The sequence below is a fragment of the Salvelinus alpinus genome, chromosome 4 (genome assembly GCF_045679555.1).
Source record: "Salvelinus alpinus chromosome 4, SLU_Salpinus.1, whole genome shotgun sequence".
In the NCBI taxonomy this organism is placed as follows: Eukaryota; Metazoa; Chordata; class Actinopteri; order Salmoniformes; family Salmonidae; genus Salvelinus; species Salvelinus alpinus.
This window is the reverse complement of record NC_092089.1, coordinates 72,785,340-72,803,602: the sequence shown is the minus strand read 5'-3', so window position 1 is coordinate 72,803,602 and position 18,263 is coordinate 72,785,340. Positions and strand designations below refer to the sequence as shown.

The following is an 18,263-nucleotide window of genomic DNA, read 5'->3' as shown; positions in this document are numbered from 1 at the left end:
CCTTAGTGCTTGGAAGTCAGAAGTGAATGTGAGATGCTCCAGTGATGGCTCCATTTCCTCTCTTTCCCAACATGCTCTCTGTCCATACTCCAGCTACCTCAAGGCCCTATTGAATTATTGGCCAAACATAACAGCAGATGAACGTAATTTCACTGAAAACAAATAGTGCATTCGGCCTCCGCCAACGTTTTTTTTTAATATTTTTTTTATAGAATCAACACGTTTTAAAGGTTTTAGTATCGAGTTCATTTTCTGGCGATACAAACATTCTTTGTACCCTTTATTTTATTCAAAGCCAACGTCTGAGTAATTTCTTTTAACTGCTCATGATTTTGGCCTTGTGCTATGATGAAGTGTTACAGTGAAATAGCCTTGGTGATCCAGGTTTTCGGCACATTAGTTCCAAGTACACTACTGCTACAAAATCATTTTTTTGGTTATGTAGAATGGAATTATTCAATTTTCAAAAGGCCAAAAAATAATGTGCTGGAAGTCGATACTTCCAAGAACTTTCACCTCAAGCCGTCAACAATGTCTAATGAGACCTGTAATCATTTTGAAAGGATTATTCTCCACACGAGACGCACCCCTTTCCCCTGTCAGTTTTTATGATCAATTGAACCAGACTTGGCTTTCCAACATGTTGCATCAGAAGTTATAGTGTTAGAAAAGAGAGACGTTACTTTGCTGATGTTTCTTTTACTCTTTTCAGGTGGAGTCTTTGCGATCACAGTAATGAGTAGGAGTAACTGATGTGTAGCGTATTACTCATCTTTAATGCAGACCAGCATTGAGTTAATTAATTAGCGGCCCCCTCCACTGGTAGAAAACGGACTGACTCACTAACTCACAAAATATGTGTACTGACTATAGGGGGTAATGTTCAAATGTCTTTCCTCCATGACCCCTTTCCCCCCCGTCACCCCATCTCTGTGCAGTCATCTTGGCACGGCTGCACGTATGAGACATGGGGGAAAGTGTGTGTGAATCACTCCCAGTGCTTCCACCTTTTACAATATGAGGATGATAAGAAGGGAAATGTAGTGTGCTCTCAGGGATGCAGGCGATGCCTATACCATGGAAACCAGGTCCTGTGTTTCTCCTCACCGTGCACCAGGATGGAGTGGCTGTTTCAGTACATTTTTTACTGTTAGTGAGAGGAAGTGAAACCGTTGGAAGTGTTCAGTGTCTGCAGTCTCAGCCTTTTTTTTGCTTGAAGATATGGCTTGTTGAGAGTGCAAATTGAGCTTATGAAGTGTTTAAATCCCGCAAGGTTCCTAGTAGCGCAATGGATGAAGTGTGTGCAATTCTTCTCTTATAATTGGCTAAGGGCTGGAAGGTTTGGCCAGAAGGTTGAATGGAATGGTACATGGAGGATTTTATGAATCATCTAGAAGAATAGGAATCCACCTCACTGTGTTAAGAAATATGTGCCCTTGATTTATCGATTTGACCGACTAGACTGTGTGAACACTTCCTGTTGGGTAAGACATCCTCTGTCCAAGTTGCAGGCTTAGACGGGTGTAGACCCTGGCAAATAGTCCTCGGCCACTTAAGGTATCATAATCGACAGCATTCAGGAGTGGCTCGGCCTGTGAATCATTCATGGCAGGCATAAATAATGGAGCATAGCAGCCAGTTAGCAGCTGCAACTCGAAATAGTAGTGGCCTGAAACACAATCTTTTCCCCTGTAAACTATGTGTTTCACCTGCATCGCACCGGGGCGTCTGGGCCTGAGTGACAGGTTTGAGCAGGGGAAAGAAACAACTCCTTCCTCCCTCCAGACCTCGCTTCATCTTCCTCCGATGAATTTTTCACCAAAACCTCTTTGATATCTCTCCCCCAGGGGAGCTTGGGTAATGTAAACTATAATTATTTCTCATAACCGCACATCTTCTCTAATTAGTTCGCTCCTCTGAACTGGACCTTGCATTTTTTACACATCAAGAGGACATGGGTAAGGAAGATAAATATGCATTGTTTGTTGACTTTGCCGAGTCCCTTGGCTCTGCAAGTGATGTCGTCTCCCGTCTTGTTTTTACCTGGTGAATGGCGCCCCAGCCGGGATGGCCGACGAGGCCCCGCGTTAAGTCTTGTTCTCCAATTATCTGGACCCAAGGTCAGATCCACCACATCCTCATCCCAGACAGAGACCACTGAACATTCTGATTCAGAATCAGATTAATAAGCAGTCAGCGTGGAGACACGTTGTAATCATAGTCTTTTCAAGACTGCTCTTGGTTTTGGACAGCGTTAGTAAACATTCAGACTTACAAATCCAATTTTCATCTGGCTTTGGAATGTGTGAATGAAAATAGTTATAGCAAAGCAATGATAGTGCTCAAGTCATCAATGAGAAGGATCTCAATTCAATTGATGTATGTTAAGCCCTTCTCTGTCCAGGCGTCTTAAATCTTTTCAAACTGGGTCATCTGTAGTGGGCTGCAGCTCTTGAAAAGGATCTGGATGTTGGCATTTGCTCGTAGATCCTGCATGTGGCTTGTTTTAGAGTGGATTTGCAGGAGCACGTGAGGTCTGTTTTTCCTGTCAATGGCAGGCATGAATAGACTCCTGTATCTCCCCCCTCTTGGTGGTCCTGCGGCCTTGAAGCCAATTGTCTGCATAGTAAATGCCTGTGGGGGAGACTTCGGTTGGTGGACATGATGCAAAGTTTATTGGTCTCGTACTAGGGCTGGCCCCATTTAGTCTACTGGACGATTGTTTGGTCGGTAGGCTGTTTGTTGATCAACCAATATTTTGGGGGGGCAACCAGTGGCAAATATATATATGTGTGGCACACGAGACACCTGTTTGACTCATGCCTGTCTGAGTCGACTAATCCATTGCGGAGGCTACGGGAATGGCACACCATTCCAAACCAATGTTTATTTGGTGACGATCATTTCTGTTAATGCATTCAATATATTATTATTACAGTCTTAACCGTTGTTATTGTAGGAATGGACACATTGTTTGCAGAGCGCACAACCTAGGATACACGTGTGAGGAAAAAGTTTTGGTTTATTTCATTCCATTTTCAATTTATTCATTGTCTTTTGTTTGGAGCGCTCCTGTCAATCTTGAGTAAGGACATGCACCTGATTACGCATAGAGCTAGGCCTACCTGGCCTTTGCACAAATGTAGGCTTAGAAATGTGTCTATTTGGGGATCTGATACTATTGATGATTGTCTTAATTCACCGTCACTGTGGATCTTCTCAAAGGAATGTGTTCTTTGCCTCTAAAAACAAATAAACAAAGTCTGTTTTTACATCCTTTGATAATGATAATAGTTCCTCAATGTAGTCTTTTTGAAAGATCTTTCCAGCTCTCTCCCTTTCGATAACCACTCAGCATGAAAGGGGAAAAAATGTCATACTCTGATCCGGTGGAAATGTCATAAAAAAGCCCTGCCTGATGACTTCTTATCCCTTGTGCAAATAGTCTACAGCTGTGTCTGTCTGTCCGGAGCTCACTGGCACAGGAAACTCTGAGGGCCCACAATATTTTATACAATGTTGCAAGTTTGCTTGCACAAGCTTCAGGCCTGACCCAAGTTAATAGTTGATACAATGTTTCAAGTTCCTTGCAGACTGGCCATGCAGTGCCAATATGATTTATAGGATATTTATTTGTATCATATTTTTTACCTGCGCGCTGCAATGTTTTTATTTGTTGGCTTTATGTAGGCTATTTTCTACATATTGGCAACGGCAATAGAAGTAACTTTTAGATTTGTATCATTTTCATTTAGATATAATTTTGATTAACCACATAACATTGATTTTGAAATATGTGACTCACCACCTGGATTCATTCTTATGTAGCAAAATTGAATTTCTGTTTTTTACATTGGATAAAAGTAGAGACTCAGAGCTACACAATGGTATATCATACACTGCATTTGAGGAAACAATGGGAAAGTAATTCTGCTTTGAAAGTTGATACGTTTGTAAACTCACTTTTGAGAAAAGGGCCTTTCAATGTTTTGGTACCTACTAGAGAGCTCCCATTCAGCATTGTTTACACCCTCTTAAACCAGCCCCACCCATCTCTTTAATGATGCACATGAGGTCATGTGCTAAAGACTAAAAGTGGTAGTAGCCTACAATAAGGAAAAATTCCAGGTAAACAGAAGTGTCCAGATAAAAATATTTTATAAATATTAGATATTAGATGACGCTTACCCAGATACACTTGTCTAAATTGATGAGTCATGTGAAAGAAATTCTATAACCCCCAGCCACATCCAGTGGTGGAAAAAGTACTACATTGTCATACTTGAGTAAAAGTATAAATTATTTCAAATTCCTTATATTAAACTGTATTTAAAATTGTATATAAAAAAAGTATAATAATTTGACAGATAGCCAGGGGCACAATGTACTTAAGTATCAAAAGTAAAAATATAAACCATTTCAACTTCCTTATATTAAGCAAACCAGACGGCACAATTGTATTATTTTTATTGACAGATAGCCAGGGTCACACTCCAACACTCAGACATGATTTACAAACAAAGCATTTGTATTTAGTGAGTCTGTGTAACGGATTTCCTCCTCTTCGGATGAAGAGGAGGAAATCAGGGATTTGACCAAAACGCAGGGATTTGACCAAAACGCAGCGTTGTGAAATGACATGATATTTATTTAAACAAGACGAAAAACGAACTATACTTGATAATAAACAAAATAACAAAACGATGAAGACAGACCTGGACATAAGAACTTACATACAACGAAGAACTCACGAACAGGAAAAATGACTACACCAACGAACGAACGGACAAACAAACCGAAACAGTCCCGTGTGGCGCGACAAACACAGACACAGGAGACAACCACCCACCACCAACAATGTGAAACCACCTACCTTAATATGGCTCTCAATCAGAGGAAACGTAAACCACCTGCCTCTAATTGAGAACCATATCAGGTCACCCATTCACCAACATAGAACCACATAACATAGACTGCCCACCCAAACTCACGCCCTGACCGACTAACACATACAAAAATAACAGAAAACAGGTCAGGAACGTGACAGTCTGCCAGATCAGAGGCAGTATGGATGACCAGGGAAGTTCTCTTGATAAGTGTTTGAATTTGGACAATTTTCCTGTCAAAATGCAACAAGTACTTTTGGGTGTCAAGGAAAACGTATGGAGTAAAAAGTACATTATTTTCTTTACGAATGTAGTGAAGTAAAAGTTGCCAAACATATATATAGTAAAGTAATGTACAGATACCACATAAAACAACTTAAGTAGTACTTTAAAGTATTTTTACTTAAGTACTTTACACCACTGCCCAAATGCCTTCACACCAGCACATTAGCATACTTTATATACTGTTACACACGCACTTATCACATAGTATTCCATACATAAGTTAAGGCCATGCAACCTGAGTTGAAACCTGAGTGAGGTACACATCTACAGTTGAAGTCGGAAGTTTACATACACCTTAGCCAAATACATTTAAACTCAGTTTTTCACAATTCCTGACATTTAATCCTAGTAAAAATTCTCTGCCTTAGGTCAGTTAGTATCACCACTTTATTTTAAGCATGTGAAATGTCAGAATAATAGTAGAGAGAGTGATTTATTTCACCTTTTATTTATTTCATCACATTCCCAGTGGGTCAGAAGTTTACATACACTCAATTCGTTTTTGGTAGCATTGCCTTTAAATTGTTTAACTTGGGTCAAACGTTTTGGGTAGCCTTCCACAAGCTTCCCACAATAAGTTGGGTGAATTTTGGCCCATTCCTCCTGACAGAGCTGGTGTAACTGAGTCAGGTTTGTAGGCCTCCTTGCTCGCACACACTTTATCAGTTCTGCCCACAAATGTCCTATAGGTTTGAGTTCAGGGCTTTGTGATGACCATTTCAATACCTTGACTTTGTTGTCCTTAAGCCATTTTGCCACAACTTTGGAAGTATGCTTGGGGTCATTGTCCATTTGGAAGACCCATTTGCGACCAAGCTTTAACTTCCTGACTGATGTCTTGAGATGTTGATTCAATATATCCACATAATTTTCCATCCTCATGATGCCATCTATTTTGTGAAGTGCATCAGTCCCTCCTGCAGCAAAGCACCCCCACAACATGATGCTGCCACCCCCCTGCTTCACGGTAGGGATTGTGTTCTTCGGCTTGCAAGCCTCCCCCTTTTTCCTCCAAACATAACGATGGTTATTATGGCCAAACAGTTCTATTTTTGTTTCATCAGAACAGAGAACATTTCTCCAAAAAGTACAATCTTTGTCCCCATATGCAGTTGCAGACCGTAGTCTGGCTTTTTTATGGCGGTTTTGGAGCAGTGGCTTCTTCCTTGCTGAGCGGCCTTTCAGGTTATGTCGATATAGGACTCGTTTTACTGTGGATATAGATACTTTTGTACCTGTTTCCTCCAGCATCTTCACAAGGTCCTTTGCTGTTGTTCTGGGATTGATTTGCACTTTTCGCACCAAAGTACGTTCATCTCTATGAGACAGAACGCGTCTCCTTCCTGAGTGGTATGATGGCTGTGTGGTCCCATGGTATTTATACTTGCGTACTATTGTTTGTACAGATGAACGTGGTACATTCAGGCATTTAGAAATTGCTCCCAAGGATGAACCAGACTTGTGGAGGTCTACACATTTTTTTCTGAGGTCTTGGCTGATTTCTTTTGATTTTCCCATGATGTCAAGCAAAGAGGCACTGAGTTTGAAGGTAGGCCTTGAAATACATCCACAGGTACACCTCCAATTGACTCAAATTATGTCAATTAGCCTATCAGAAGCTTCTAAAGCCATGACATAATTTTCTGGAATTTTCAAGGCTGTTTAAAGGCACAGTCAAATTAGTGTATGTAAACTTCTGACCCACTGGAATTGTAATACAGTGAATTATAAGTGAAATAATCTGTCTGTAAACAATTGTTGGAAAAATTACTTGTGTCATGCACAAAGCGGTTGTCCTAACCGACTTGCCAAGACTATAGTTTGTTAACACGAAATTTGTGGAGTGGTTGAAAAACGAGTTTTAATGACTCCAACCTAAGTGTATGTTAACTTCAACTGTACATGTAATCAGGGGTAAAGTGGCTGAGCAGCAGGATAACACCAAAAAATAGCAGCAACATATGTGTTAGGAGAGAGTCATGTGAATAGAGGCACTGCAGATAGTGCTGATGACTGGACCGTCCAAACCACGCATGAACTAAGGAATCTATATTCGGAGAGCCTGTTTCTGTTCTGCCCTTTGGTGCAGGGCATGTGATGTCCATAGCCTCTTTGTCGCAAAACTCCCTGATCTTGTCAAAAATATGTTGTCTAGCTGTGTCCAGTCCAGGTGGTGCTTTTACAGGCAGACCATCTATGGGAGGAAGGATGTCAGCATTGCGCAGCAGCTGAAACCTGGTCCCGACAGTCCGAACGCTCCTTGGAGACAACACCAGGCTCCAGAGCATCAAAGCTGTAAAACAGGGAATAACAAAAGAATCAGAAGACATTACAACCCTGCACAACATCAATTCACCTCCCAAGTTTAGAGAAGAATAACCTCATACAAATAATTATTGTTTACCTGAAGTGCTGGTACTGCTTGTTCTGGCCAGCGGCCTGAAGTACGGAGTCAGGTGTTGTTGCCAGCCATAGCTTTCCACCAGCAGCGTACCATCATCTAGTCCAACCAGCTCTGGGATGTTGACCCCTGTCACTGTGCTGTCTTTCACAACACCAGCAATCTCAGACAAAGTGTTCACTCTGGTCTGTCTGAAGCGCTGCTTGATGAGGCTGAAGCACAAGTCAGTGGCAAACGTGGTGTGGCCTGTGATCAGGAAGTGAAAGTCCCAATTGTGGTGTAGCTTGTACATGGTCCACCAGTCACAATACCAGAGCACAAACTTGTTCTTGTTTTGGCCACTGCAGTTATCACAATTCAGGTCCACACGTGTTTTCCCAACTCCGTAGTTGGTGAAGAAATGGTGCATGTAGTTGATGACTGCGCTGCTGCCTTTGCTTGCTTGGGCCAGCTCTCTTTTTGTTGACTGTATGACTGGTGGATTAGTCAGGCGTGTTCTACTGATTAATGCTTAAAGACAAATTCCACACAAACATTTCAGATTTATTATACAATAGATGCGAAATGGCAGAGATAACATCACTACACACAGTTCATACAGGTAGTGTTAGCTACTGTAGCTAGCCAGCCATCTAACGTCAGCTGGCTAGCTAATAGCAAGCTTTAACTAGCAATACAAACCAATTGTCATAGCTAGCTAAGGTTAACCAATAAGTTCAATGTTAGCCAGCTAACATTAGGCTATAACTAGCAATGTGAAATGGCATTCTGAGAAAACATTGCTAACGTTACACACACTTCAAACACATAAGTTAATGTTAGCTAGCAAGCCAGCCACCTAACCTCAGCTAAAGTTAGCTAGCTAACAGCAAGCTTTAACTTGGGATCTTTTGTTTAGACCTGTCACGTTAACGTTAGCTAGCTAGCTAAAAAATTAACTATAATCTCAATCCATAGAGTAACATTACTAACAGTACAAACCGATTCTCATAGCAAATAAAATAACCAAATAACATTAGGTTCATTGTTAGTTAGCAAGCCAACCATCAAACTCCAGCTGGCCAGCTAGCAGCAAGCTTTAGCTTGCAATGAAAACAACTTTCTGACAAAATTTGAAACGTATAATATCTGAATCTGTAGCAAGATTCTTACCTGTATACATGGATGAAAGCTTCACGGCAGACTGCAACCCCTTTCAAAAGAGTGTTGTTTCTGTTTTGTTTGCACAGCTTGTTTGGGCCGTTGTGTTCCACTGATTTCAAAAACGTGTTATAAAATGAGAGAGTCAGCATTGCATGGCATGTTCGTCATCCAGAAAGTAGTCCATCACAACTTTTCCCCACTGACCTTGGTCGATAGCGCCTTATAAATTCAGGGAAGCAATGTTATTGAGAGCAGTAGCAACATATTTGCAGTTGTTCATGGCTAACATATCTTTCAAGAAAACTGTGGTAGAAAGGATTATTTACACATTACGAGCAGCTCATTTTATAGACACAAGATGCAACACCGCAGACCAATCCAAACTCATCTCTCGGCATGTCCAGCCCAATATAATCTCAGCCAATCATGGCTAGCGGGAAGGTTGCTGACTTTTCTTTGGCTAAACCAACTAGGCTCATAATTTAACAATTTAATTTGTATTTACAGATGACATACACGTTTGATATTAAGGCACATGAAAGTTCACATGTTCGAGAAGGCATTTCTGCCAAAAAAAGCATTTTGATAAAAAAAATATTTTTTACGTTCAAAAGGCGCTCCTGTGAAGTCGTGATTTGCGACATACGCCTAGTTTCCTGAATTGGGTCAGATATGAAGACTATTCTAAATTATTTTGAGATATGAAGACATAAAATAAAATAAAAACTGGTCTATCGTTGTCTCTGATTGGGAATCATACTTAGGCAGCCTGTTTCCACCTGAGTTTGTGGGATATTGTTTTTGCACTGTAGCTATATAGCCCTGCAGAACTTTACGTTCGTTGATCTTTTGTTGTTTTTTTGGTGTTCATTCTAAAATAAATTAAGATGTACACTTTCCACGCTGCGCTTTGGTCTCATTCCGACGACGGACGTAACACTATATTGAGCTCTGGCTCCCTCTTTAGTAATTTGTGTCTTAATTTTTAATCGCAATGCTTAAAGCATCAGACAAGCTCAGTAACCTACATATAGTTGATTTTATTCAAACATAGGGTGTGTCTATATATGGAAAAATACATGTTTAAACATTTTGACCAATCGATTCGTCGAAAGAACTCACGACTCTCGGTCGATCAAGATTGTTTTTTGTTGGGACAGCCCTAACATTTCTATGTTTCTAGCTACAAAAGTTCAGTAATATCTACATGTTACTCTCCAAAAAGTGCAGTTATATTTAAATCCTTACTTTTCTAGCTCCAACAGAGCAGTAATATCTAGCAGCACAATATCAATATACACACGATCCAAAAGGTATATATATTGTTTTTGGGGCCTATTGCGCCTCACCAACACACATCAACCCGCACAGCGGCAGATTCAAATGTAGGACTGAATAAGACTGCATAGAGAGACAAATAATTACCATAATCACTGTCAACATTAATGGAGATGGCAACGCTGGAGAATTCAAACCCGACTTTTCCATATTTATAGAAGCAATAAACAAAGAATGCAAACGGAAATGTCTGTTATGATTCAAAGTGAACACTGTTTACTGGCATTGAAATGCATATTTGGGTTAGGGGATGAGATTGGATTGTGGAGTATGAGTGGAAATGTAATATTTATGGGCTAGACACAATGTGACACCATAATGTCTCTGTCTTTCTCTCCCTCTCTCTCCCTTCATCTCTCTCTTTCATTATGCTAAAGATACCACAGAATGGTTTTAGGTTGTGTAAAACACTAATAAGAAGTGTGTATCTCCAGGCAGTAGTTGAATACTGTCTGTACACTGTGTAGACTTGTGTGTAAAACCATAAAGCAGCTCCCAGTCTAATGCATTGATAACTACACTCTACATTTGGCATCAAACTACCATTGATCTCTACACTTGACATCAAAATAAGACTATTCAGAATGTGAATATGAAACACTTGACATTTCAGTAACTCTCCTCTCCCCAGCCCTCTGCAGTTTTATGAAGAGTGGAAGAATGATCACTTGTCCCTGCTGGGCGCATATCTGTCAGAAATGCGAGCAGGACGTTTCGGAGTGAACCTAACGGCTATAGCAGGCATTGTTTGGCATTGTTTTCATGGAAATGGTGGTGTTTTTCTTTCTCTCCAGGTGGAAATTACGCTCCAGGACGTCAACGACAACCCACCTGTTTTCCCGAACGATCTTCTTGACGTGACCATCGAAGAGAACATCAGTGATGGCTTCAAGATAATGCAGCTAACAGCCACAGACGCAGATGAGGTAAAGTCTCCCAGGATTGGCCTTTTCTATATTCTGTCTGTGCGGATGCCTATTTGAATGGAACTCTGGCAGATAACTCCCCCGTCCCCGTCCCCTATGCTAGAGGGAAGGATCAGCCAAAAGGCAGCCATTACAAAAAGCAAATGTACAAGGCATACCGTCGTTATCTCTGTGTTACCATCAAAATGTATGTTTTTTTATGTACATCTTGACTAGATTTGGTGCCGTACTTAAATGTAAAGCGCTCAACCTCCTAAATACATTATGTTGCTCTTATCTGCATATAGGAACTTGGAAATGAAAATCTGGAAATGAGCAGATGTGAGCCTCTGTTAGGGGATTTCTTAAAGTGGCTGCAGGTAGAAATGTAGTTTCCAATATCCCCAAAATTACGTCTAATTAATGTGCTCTGCATTTTACCAAGTATCCGACCACAGCCACTGGCGTAACGCAGTGTGATCAGTCACATTCCTGAAGCCCAAGAAACAAACACTTAGCGTCCTAGTACATATGGAAATGAAAAAGGTTTATGAATTACTTTTTGGAGGGTTACTGTCAAAATTATTTATTAAGTGAAAGAAAATTGACAATCGATGATGGGCGCATGGGCCTCCAGTGCTCGTGCACCCTCACTCCTTGAGGGGGCTGCGGGGTTGTCTGGTACACCAGTGACCACAACTTGTAGTTGGAGAAATTACAGCACTTTTTCTTGCTCACACACACAGACACACATGGTCCCCAGCGATCACGTGTTTTGACGTTATCTGAGATGCCTAGGGGCCACAGGTGTCACCGAGCCCTGAGGAGAGCAGCTAACGATTGGCTCCTCGCGCCGGGCAGATTGTCCCTCCGCGGGCCTCTGTAGTTCACATTACATCACTGGCTTCACCCTTGATTAGAAAAAGGCTCCATCTTTCGCAGCTTAGGCAGGATGTGGACATAAAATCCAGCACTGAGCGAAAATCAGGTCCTCCCAGCATCTCCAAGGCCTGCGGTTCCTTGGCCCTGCCAATGAGGCAGGGGAACTGAATGGAAAGAACTGGGGCCATTGTGAGGAGGGATTAGTGTGTGAGAGAATATGCACTCATACTTAACGTTAACTTATGAGGCCACACATTTTTATTGCACAGCTGTTACCTCACCAACCTCGCCAGTTAGAATGTGAGAAAAATCATGCACAGTCCATTTCTGGAATGGTCATTGTATTCAGAATAGAACATTGACTGTAAATCCTGGAGTCAGGTCAATATTTTGACTAATAGGGCGTTTTAAGGACATTTGAGTAACTTCTCTTGGACTCAAGTGAACTTGAACTCGGAGCTCTGATCTTGAAGGATTTTAAATTAAATGGACTTGGACGGTTTCCGTTATTTTCTTTTTCACTTTTTCCTCATAGTCAAAATCAAAGGGAAGAAAGAGTTGAGCTGTGGTCCAGTAGTATCAAATAGCTGCCTTCCCTTGCCTCCTCTCCTTCATGACCACTGATCCAAAAGTACCTGAAAGGGGAAAGCAATATGATGAATCCTATCCAGTCATTTTACCTATTATGGGTCATGAAGGAAATTATAGTTGGAAAAGGCACTTGTTTAGAGTATTGGGACGCAGCCTCTGACAAAGTAGTTGCACTCAGATATGATCATTAAGCTGAACTCCAGATAAAGTCGGCCAATTTCTGCCCACATCCTAACGCAGGAAGCGCAAGTTGCGCTGGCACTAAGCGTATGGAATGCATTCAGGCCCTGTTCAGAAATCCCCATGTGATCCACGGAGCCGTAACCAGGCGTGGCAAGCTGTTGGCCAGCTAACTGGCTGAATTCAGACATCATAATGATCCCATCCAATTTAACAGTGCTACATATGGGAGTCATGTGTGAGCATATTAAAATGCTGTTTCTATGCATCCGTTTTTCGCTACTCCCGAAACGAAGGGAACGGTTGCATTCAGTTTGGAAAAGACAAAGAATAAAGCTTTGCTCTCTCCTGTTATGAAGGCCTCTTTTGGAGAAAATGGTTCTCACCTGATTATTTGAAAGAATAGAAAAAAAAGCTGCACTTATTGTCTTTTTGGAGAGAACATTCTCGTTTTATTAGCATTCTGACACAGTGTGGAAAATATGCAGGTACCAAAAGCAAGCCTAACTAAGAAAAGTATCTAGAACAATGGGTGCTAAAGAAGCAAAACAACAACGTAACAGCCAAAAAGACTGCTGAAAATACAAATGAGCGTGACTGAAGTGAGTTCCTACAAGACAGTTACTAAAGCATTGTATGATGTACCCCACATGTAAATACACAGTCATTTACTAAATCAACAGTCCTAGGGGGGAACATAACTTTCAAAGTTCCTTCTTTTGGTACTGTGCATCACCTACAAATCTAGTTCTTAAATGACTGTATCAGTTTAGATTGATGGATTGTAAATAGAAGCATTAGCACACATCACCTCTCAACACGTTGCTGTGATTGGACTTTTAACACCTGTCTTGTGATTGGCTCACGCGGCCTAGTCTTGTTTCAGGACTAGGCCGTTTTTCGACAGCTCTAGGAGTCTCTCCTCACCCCGCGCTGCTGCAACTCATCTGCTAAAGGAGTTTCCCTATACCCAAGTCTGGCCCGGAATCCTGCTCTTTAATTGGTTGCCCCCCTCTTTCTTCCCTCTGTGCCTTGGGACGGCTGTAAACTAGTCAGTCTTTTTACAAGGGAAGGTCAGGGGAATGGTCAGTGTCAGGGGGAGACGATGGACCCGCTACTCCTGTCCTCCTCTCTCCTTTTGGTCCCCCTACTCCTCTCCCCTCCACTCCCCCTCTTTCCCCACTCCTCCACCTCTTTTTCAACCCCCTACTCCTCTCCTCTCCACTCCCCCTCTTTCCCCACTCCTCCCCCTCTTTTTTAACCCCCTACTCCTTTCCCCTCCCATCCCCCTCTTTTTCCCTCCTCTCTCATTTTGAAACCTATCAGAGAATTAATTAGCAGGCGAAGGGTGTCTGGTTCCAGTTTGCAGCCCAGGTGGCTGATGGGAATCCCAGATCCAGCATTCGGATTGATGACAAGGGCCTGTTAGATGAACACAGCCTCAATCTGACCTCTCACAAAAAAATGTACCACTCTGTAGATCTGGGAATGAGAATGGGCTCTCTGGAATTGCAATGGGGGTAACTCACAATGATGAGGTTTTTGTCCTTGATAAACTAGCAATAAACTATTACTACTTACTAAATGGGAGATACATCAACTTTATTTTATTGCATCAACTCCATTTTATTGTATATTGTCAAGATCAAAAGTACCCTTGAAATCACCCTGAAATGAAAGATGTTTTTAGCTTTTGACAAGTCAAAACATAATTCCTCTGTTGAAAAGTAGTAGCTTTTGAAGTTGACTTTTTCCCCTCACTTAGCATCAGACATCAGGAGAGAGTCATCTGCTCTGGTATTGTGCTCAGCACAAACATAAATGTCAAGCTCTGTCGCCACTGTTATTCAGTTGTCATACCACGTCCAGTCCTCTACTCCAATTGCAAAGGACCACTATGGCTTTCACATGTGTACTGGGTTGTACTTGTCCAAGGTATCATGGGATCTATTAGTTGCGTTTATAGAGGAACTCTATAGCCCCAGAGTTCAAAGACCAAGAGTAAGGCCCAAGAGAATACTGCCATTCAGCTCCTGTGAGTTTTTCTTTTCACCCATATGACCATTCTATTCTGAGGGGAGCTTGCTAAGTGATGCATTTGCCATATATTTCAGTCATTGAGATTTCTAATATAATAATGTCTAATCTATTAGCCCTAGAATAAGGTATTTGATAAAAGTGTGAACGCACGCAGTGGGTGGTTGTGAACATGAATTTCACTCTCACAAAGAAAGTAGTATGATGTCCCTCTCTCCCCCTTCAGCACTTTGACTAACCATAACCCTTAACCTATGTTAATCGTCACGGTCTCATGTAAAAGGATCCGCCCCTTTTTTTCAATTTTCGCCTAAAACTGCCTGTAGCTTAGGACCTGAAGCAAGGATATGCATATTCTTGATACCATTTGAAAGGAAACACTTTCAAAGTGAAACAGTTTGTGGAAATGTTAAATTAATGTAGGAAAATATAACACATTAAATGTGGTAAAAGATAATACAAAGAAAAAATTATGTTATTTTTTTGTACCATTTTGAAATGCAAGAGAATTATTCCAGCCCAGGTGCAATTTAGATTAGCAGTGTATGTGCAACGTTTTAGACTGATCCAATGAACCATTGCATTTCTGTTAAATAAATTGCATCAAGACTGCACAAATGTGTCTAATTGGTTTATTAATACATTTTCAACTTCATAACTGTGCACTCTCCTCAAACAATAGCATGGTATTCTTTCACTGTAATAGCTACTGTACATTGGACAGTGTAGTTAAAGTAACAAGAATTTAAGCTTTCTGCCAATATCAGATATGTCTATGTCCTGGGAAATTTTCTTGATACTTACAACCTCATGCTAATCATATTAGCCTGCGTTAGCTCAACCGTCCCGCGGGGGACCCACCGATCCTATAGAGGTTTAAATTAAAGCCTCATAATAAAGAATCTATACTGAATCTTTCTGCCGTTAGAAATAACCAATTATAACCATTTGTATTTCTTCAGGGTCCTAATGCGCTGGTGACCTACACCATTATCAGCGGTGCCGATGACAGTTTCCGGATCGACCCGGAATCGGGGGACCTGATCGCCACCAAGAGACTGGACCGGGAACGTCGCTCCAAGTACTCCCTGCTGGTCCGAGCTGACGATGGAAAGCAATCCTCAGATATGAGGCTGAACATCACTGTCAGTGACGTCAACGATCACACGCCTAAATTCTCCCGTGGAATGTACTCCTTCGACATTCCCGAGGATATGACACCAGGTAAAAGGCTTACTGTCACATGGCGTTGCTTGTAACTGCCAGGTTCTTTCATGCTTACTCAGTGTGAAAGTTCCCAAATTAATTTCTGCTAAAGTTTATGCCATTCCACCTGAATGTGGTCTATCTATATTTTAAAGGCTTTTAATGCAAACGTTTTGCTAGTTAGCTAGGTCAACAAAGATTGTAACACTTTATTTTAAGGGTCCATAATAAACCATTTATAAGGCATTTACAATACATTTTTTTCACTGTTTATGAATCATTATTCCCATATTTGTAAATGTTAGATATTCACATATGTATATATAGTTCGTTAAACATCCTTTGTTGTGTGCTTGTTCTATTACCAGGTACTGCAGGAATGTCTACCAATGGCATGCCCATCTTTTTGTGAGAAATTACACTAGTCACTCAAAACATTTAAAGTATTTCTACATTATAAATGGCAATCACTTTAGATTAGGGACTGCAAAAATACTTGAATAATGATTAGTAAATGGTTTATTAATGTGGGAGTAATTATTAATAAATGGTGAACAGACAATTTATATATTCCTTATAAATGGTTTATTACAAACCATTAAAATAAAGTGTTACCGGGACATTGAATCTGTTCATAAAACTGTGGCACTTGGAAATATGAAATTTGTTGTATTTTTTTTATATAGCTTTTGAATGAGTTGGTAGGCAGACATGAGGGAATCCCAATCCAACAATCCAAAAACCCTCTCAAACCCTCACTGTCTGACTGTCTGCTTCTTGACTTGTCAGGCTCCATTGTGGCGGCGATCCTGGCTAGTGACTCGGACTCGGGGGTGAACGGCGAGATCACGTACTCCCTGGAGGAGGAGGACGAAGACGAGACCTTCCTGCTCAACCCCGTCACGGGGGTATTCAACGTCACGCGGCCCCTGGACTATGAATCCCAGCAGTACTACATCCTGACCGTGAGGGCCCAGGACGGCGGTGGTCAGGCCAGTGCGGTCAGGGTCTACTTCAACGTCCTGGACGTCAACGACAACCCTCCCGTCTTCAACGCCACCTCCTACAGCACTTCGGTCACCGAGAGCCTCCCCCCTGGCTCCAGTATCATCACCGTAGGGGCCAGTGATGCAGATGACGGTATGTATGTCCCTTCTGTCAGTTGCTGATTTCCATAATAGGATAATCTGCCACACCAATGACGTGAACGGATGGTTCATGAAAAATGCAGGAGAACATGGTCAATATAGCATGGCCCATAACTATTTTTCTATGACATAACACCTGTAATGATCATGCAGTGAAGGCAGTTAGCTAACATAATATTAAGCCATATATTTATTTTCCATTTTTCATTCCTGTCACATTGGGATCATGTTGTGAAATACGGTCCACTAGGCTTGAGGTATTTATCCATTTCAGGTGGTTACCTTAGACTGCTTCATGCTATTATAACAGCCATCCCTTTCTGACTGCAATTACCGCTCTGACCATACCAGGCCTAATGCGGTTACTGTGACCCACATTCCTGGGGCAGAAGCCTGTCTTGTGTCTCCCAACGTCAAGCTTCTTCTCCTCCACTGTCCACTTGCTCTCATTGACCCTCACTGTCGATAGTCAGTCACCGTTCTCTCTCTGTGATCTCAACGTTCTCTCAAAGTTCTCTCTGTGCGATCTTGACGTTCTCTCAACGTTCTCCCTCTGTGATCTCAACGTTCTCTCAACGATCTCTCTGTGTTATCTCAATGATCTCTCAGCGTTCTCTCTGTGTTATTTATCGCCCCCCCCCACTAATCATTATTTGGTAGCACTTACAGAGGTTCCTCAACCCTTGACCCCTGTAGATGTGGTTGTAACTTAAGGATAGAAGTAGACTTGGCCTTTTTGATAATGGATTACCTGTGTTCAGTAAACACGTCTGGAGTGTGGGAAGGTGCTGGGCCGCTTTCCACATGAATACCCCAATGACTTTAATTACAGACGCAAAATGTAAGCTCTTTTTCCCCCAGCTCCAGGGGAGGAACAAGGATTAAGCTAGATTTCAAGGTCTAATAGTTTGCATTTGTGCGGTTTCTGTAGTTAGTTATTTCATTGAAATGAGTGTTTCGATTGTGAGGGAAATCCCCAAATTATAGAATGCGGACTATCAGTAAAGGAGGTGATTTTAAGTTGCTGTGCGGTTTCTCTTTGGAAAAGGATTGATTACCCTGCATAAAGGCATCCTCCGTTTGGAGGAAGAAAGTGGAAGGCTGCTGAGACAGTTGTTTTTGTGAAGACATTAAGGCAATATGTGGAAATGCATGTTGATAGCGAATATAACATTATAATTCAGACATACATTATGTAACTGTCATATCTAAACAACCTGGCATCAACAGATGTCAGTCCAAATTATCTATGCTTGATTTG

General features: G+C 41.5%; 2 protein-coding genes across 3 annotated transcripts in view; one reads left to right on the top strand and one right to left on the bottom strand.

The window, feature by feature from the left end:
• The window catches only part of LOC139574400 (protocadherin Fat 4-like), a 98,595-nt gene that overhangs the window by 44,764 nt on the left and 35,568 nt on the right, over positions 1–18,263 (top strand). For both annotated transcript variants that reach the window (XM_071398933.1, XM_071398932.1), the window contains exons 2-4: positions 10,848–10,979; positions 15,611–15,872; positions 16,644–16,994. In XM_071398933.1, the coding sequence (XP_071255034.1) occupies positions 10,848–10,979; positions 15,611–15,872; positions 16,644–16,994 (745 nt within the window). The remainder of the gene's footprint in view (positions 1–10,847; positions 10,980–15,610; positions 15,873–16,643; positions 16,995–18,263) is intronic.
• On the bottom strand, positions 4,451–9,084 carry LOC139574399 (uncharacterized). The gene is made up of 3 exons (XM_071398931.1): positions 8,725–9,084; positions 7,576–8,082; positions 4,451–7,464 (listed from the first exon to the last, which is right to left on the bottom strand). Exons 1-3 carry the CDS (start codon positions 8,732–8,734, stop codon positions 7,064–7,066), a joined length of 918 nt encoding a protein of 305 aa, XP_071255032.1. The 5' UTR covers positions 8,735–9,084; the 3' UTR covers positions 4,451–7,063.

Bases quoted from the DNA above. Each gene is read 5' to 3' on its own strand.
- LOC139574399 (XM_071398931.1), bottom strand. The intron at 7,465-7,575 runs GTAAACAATAAT...CCTGTTTTACAG, and splicing joins AAGCAGTACCAGCACTTCAG to CTTTGATGCTCTGGAGCCTG.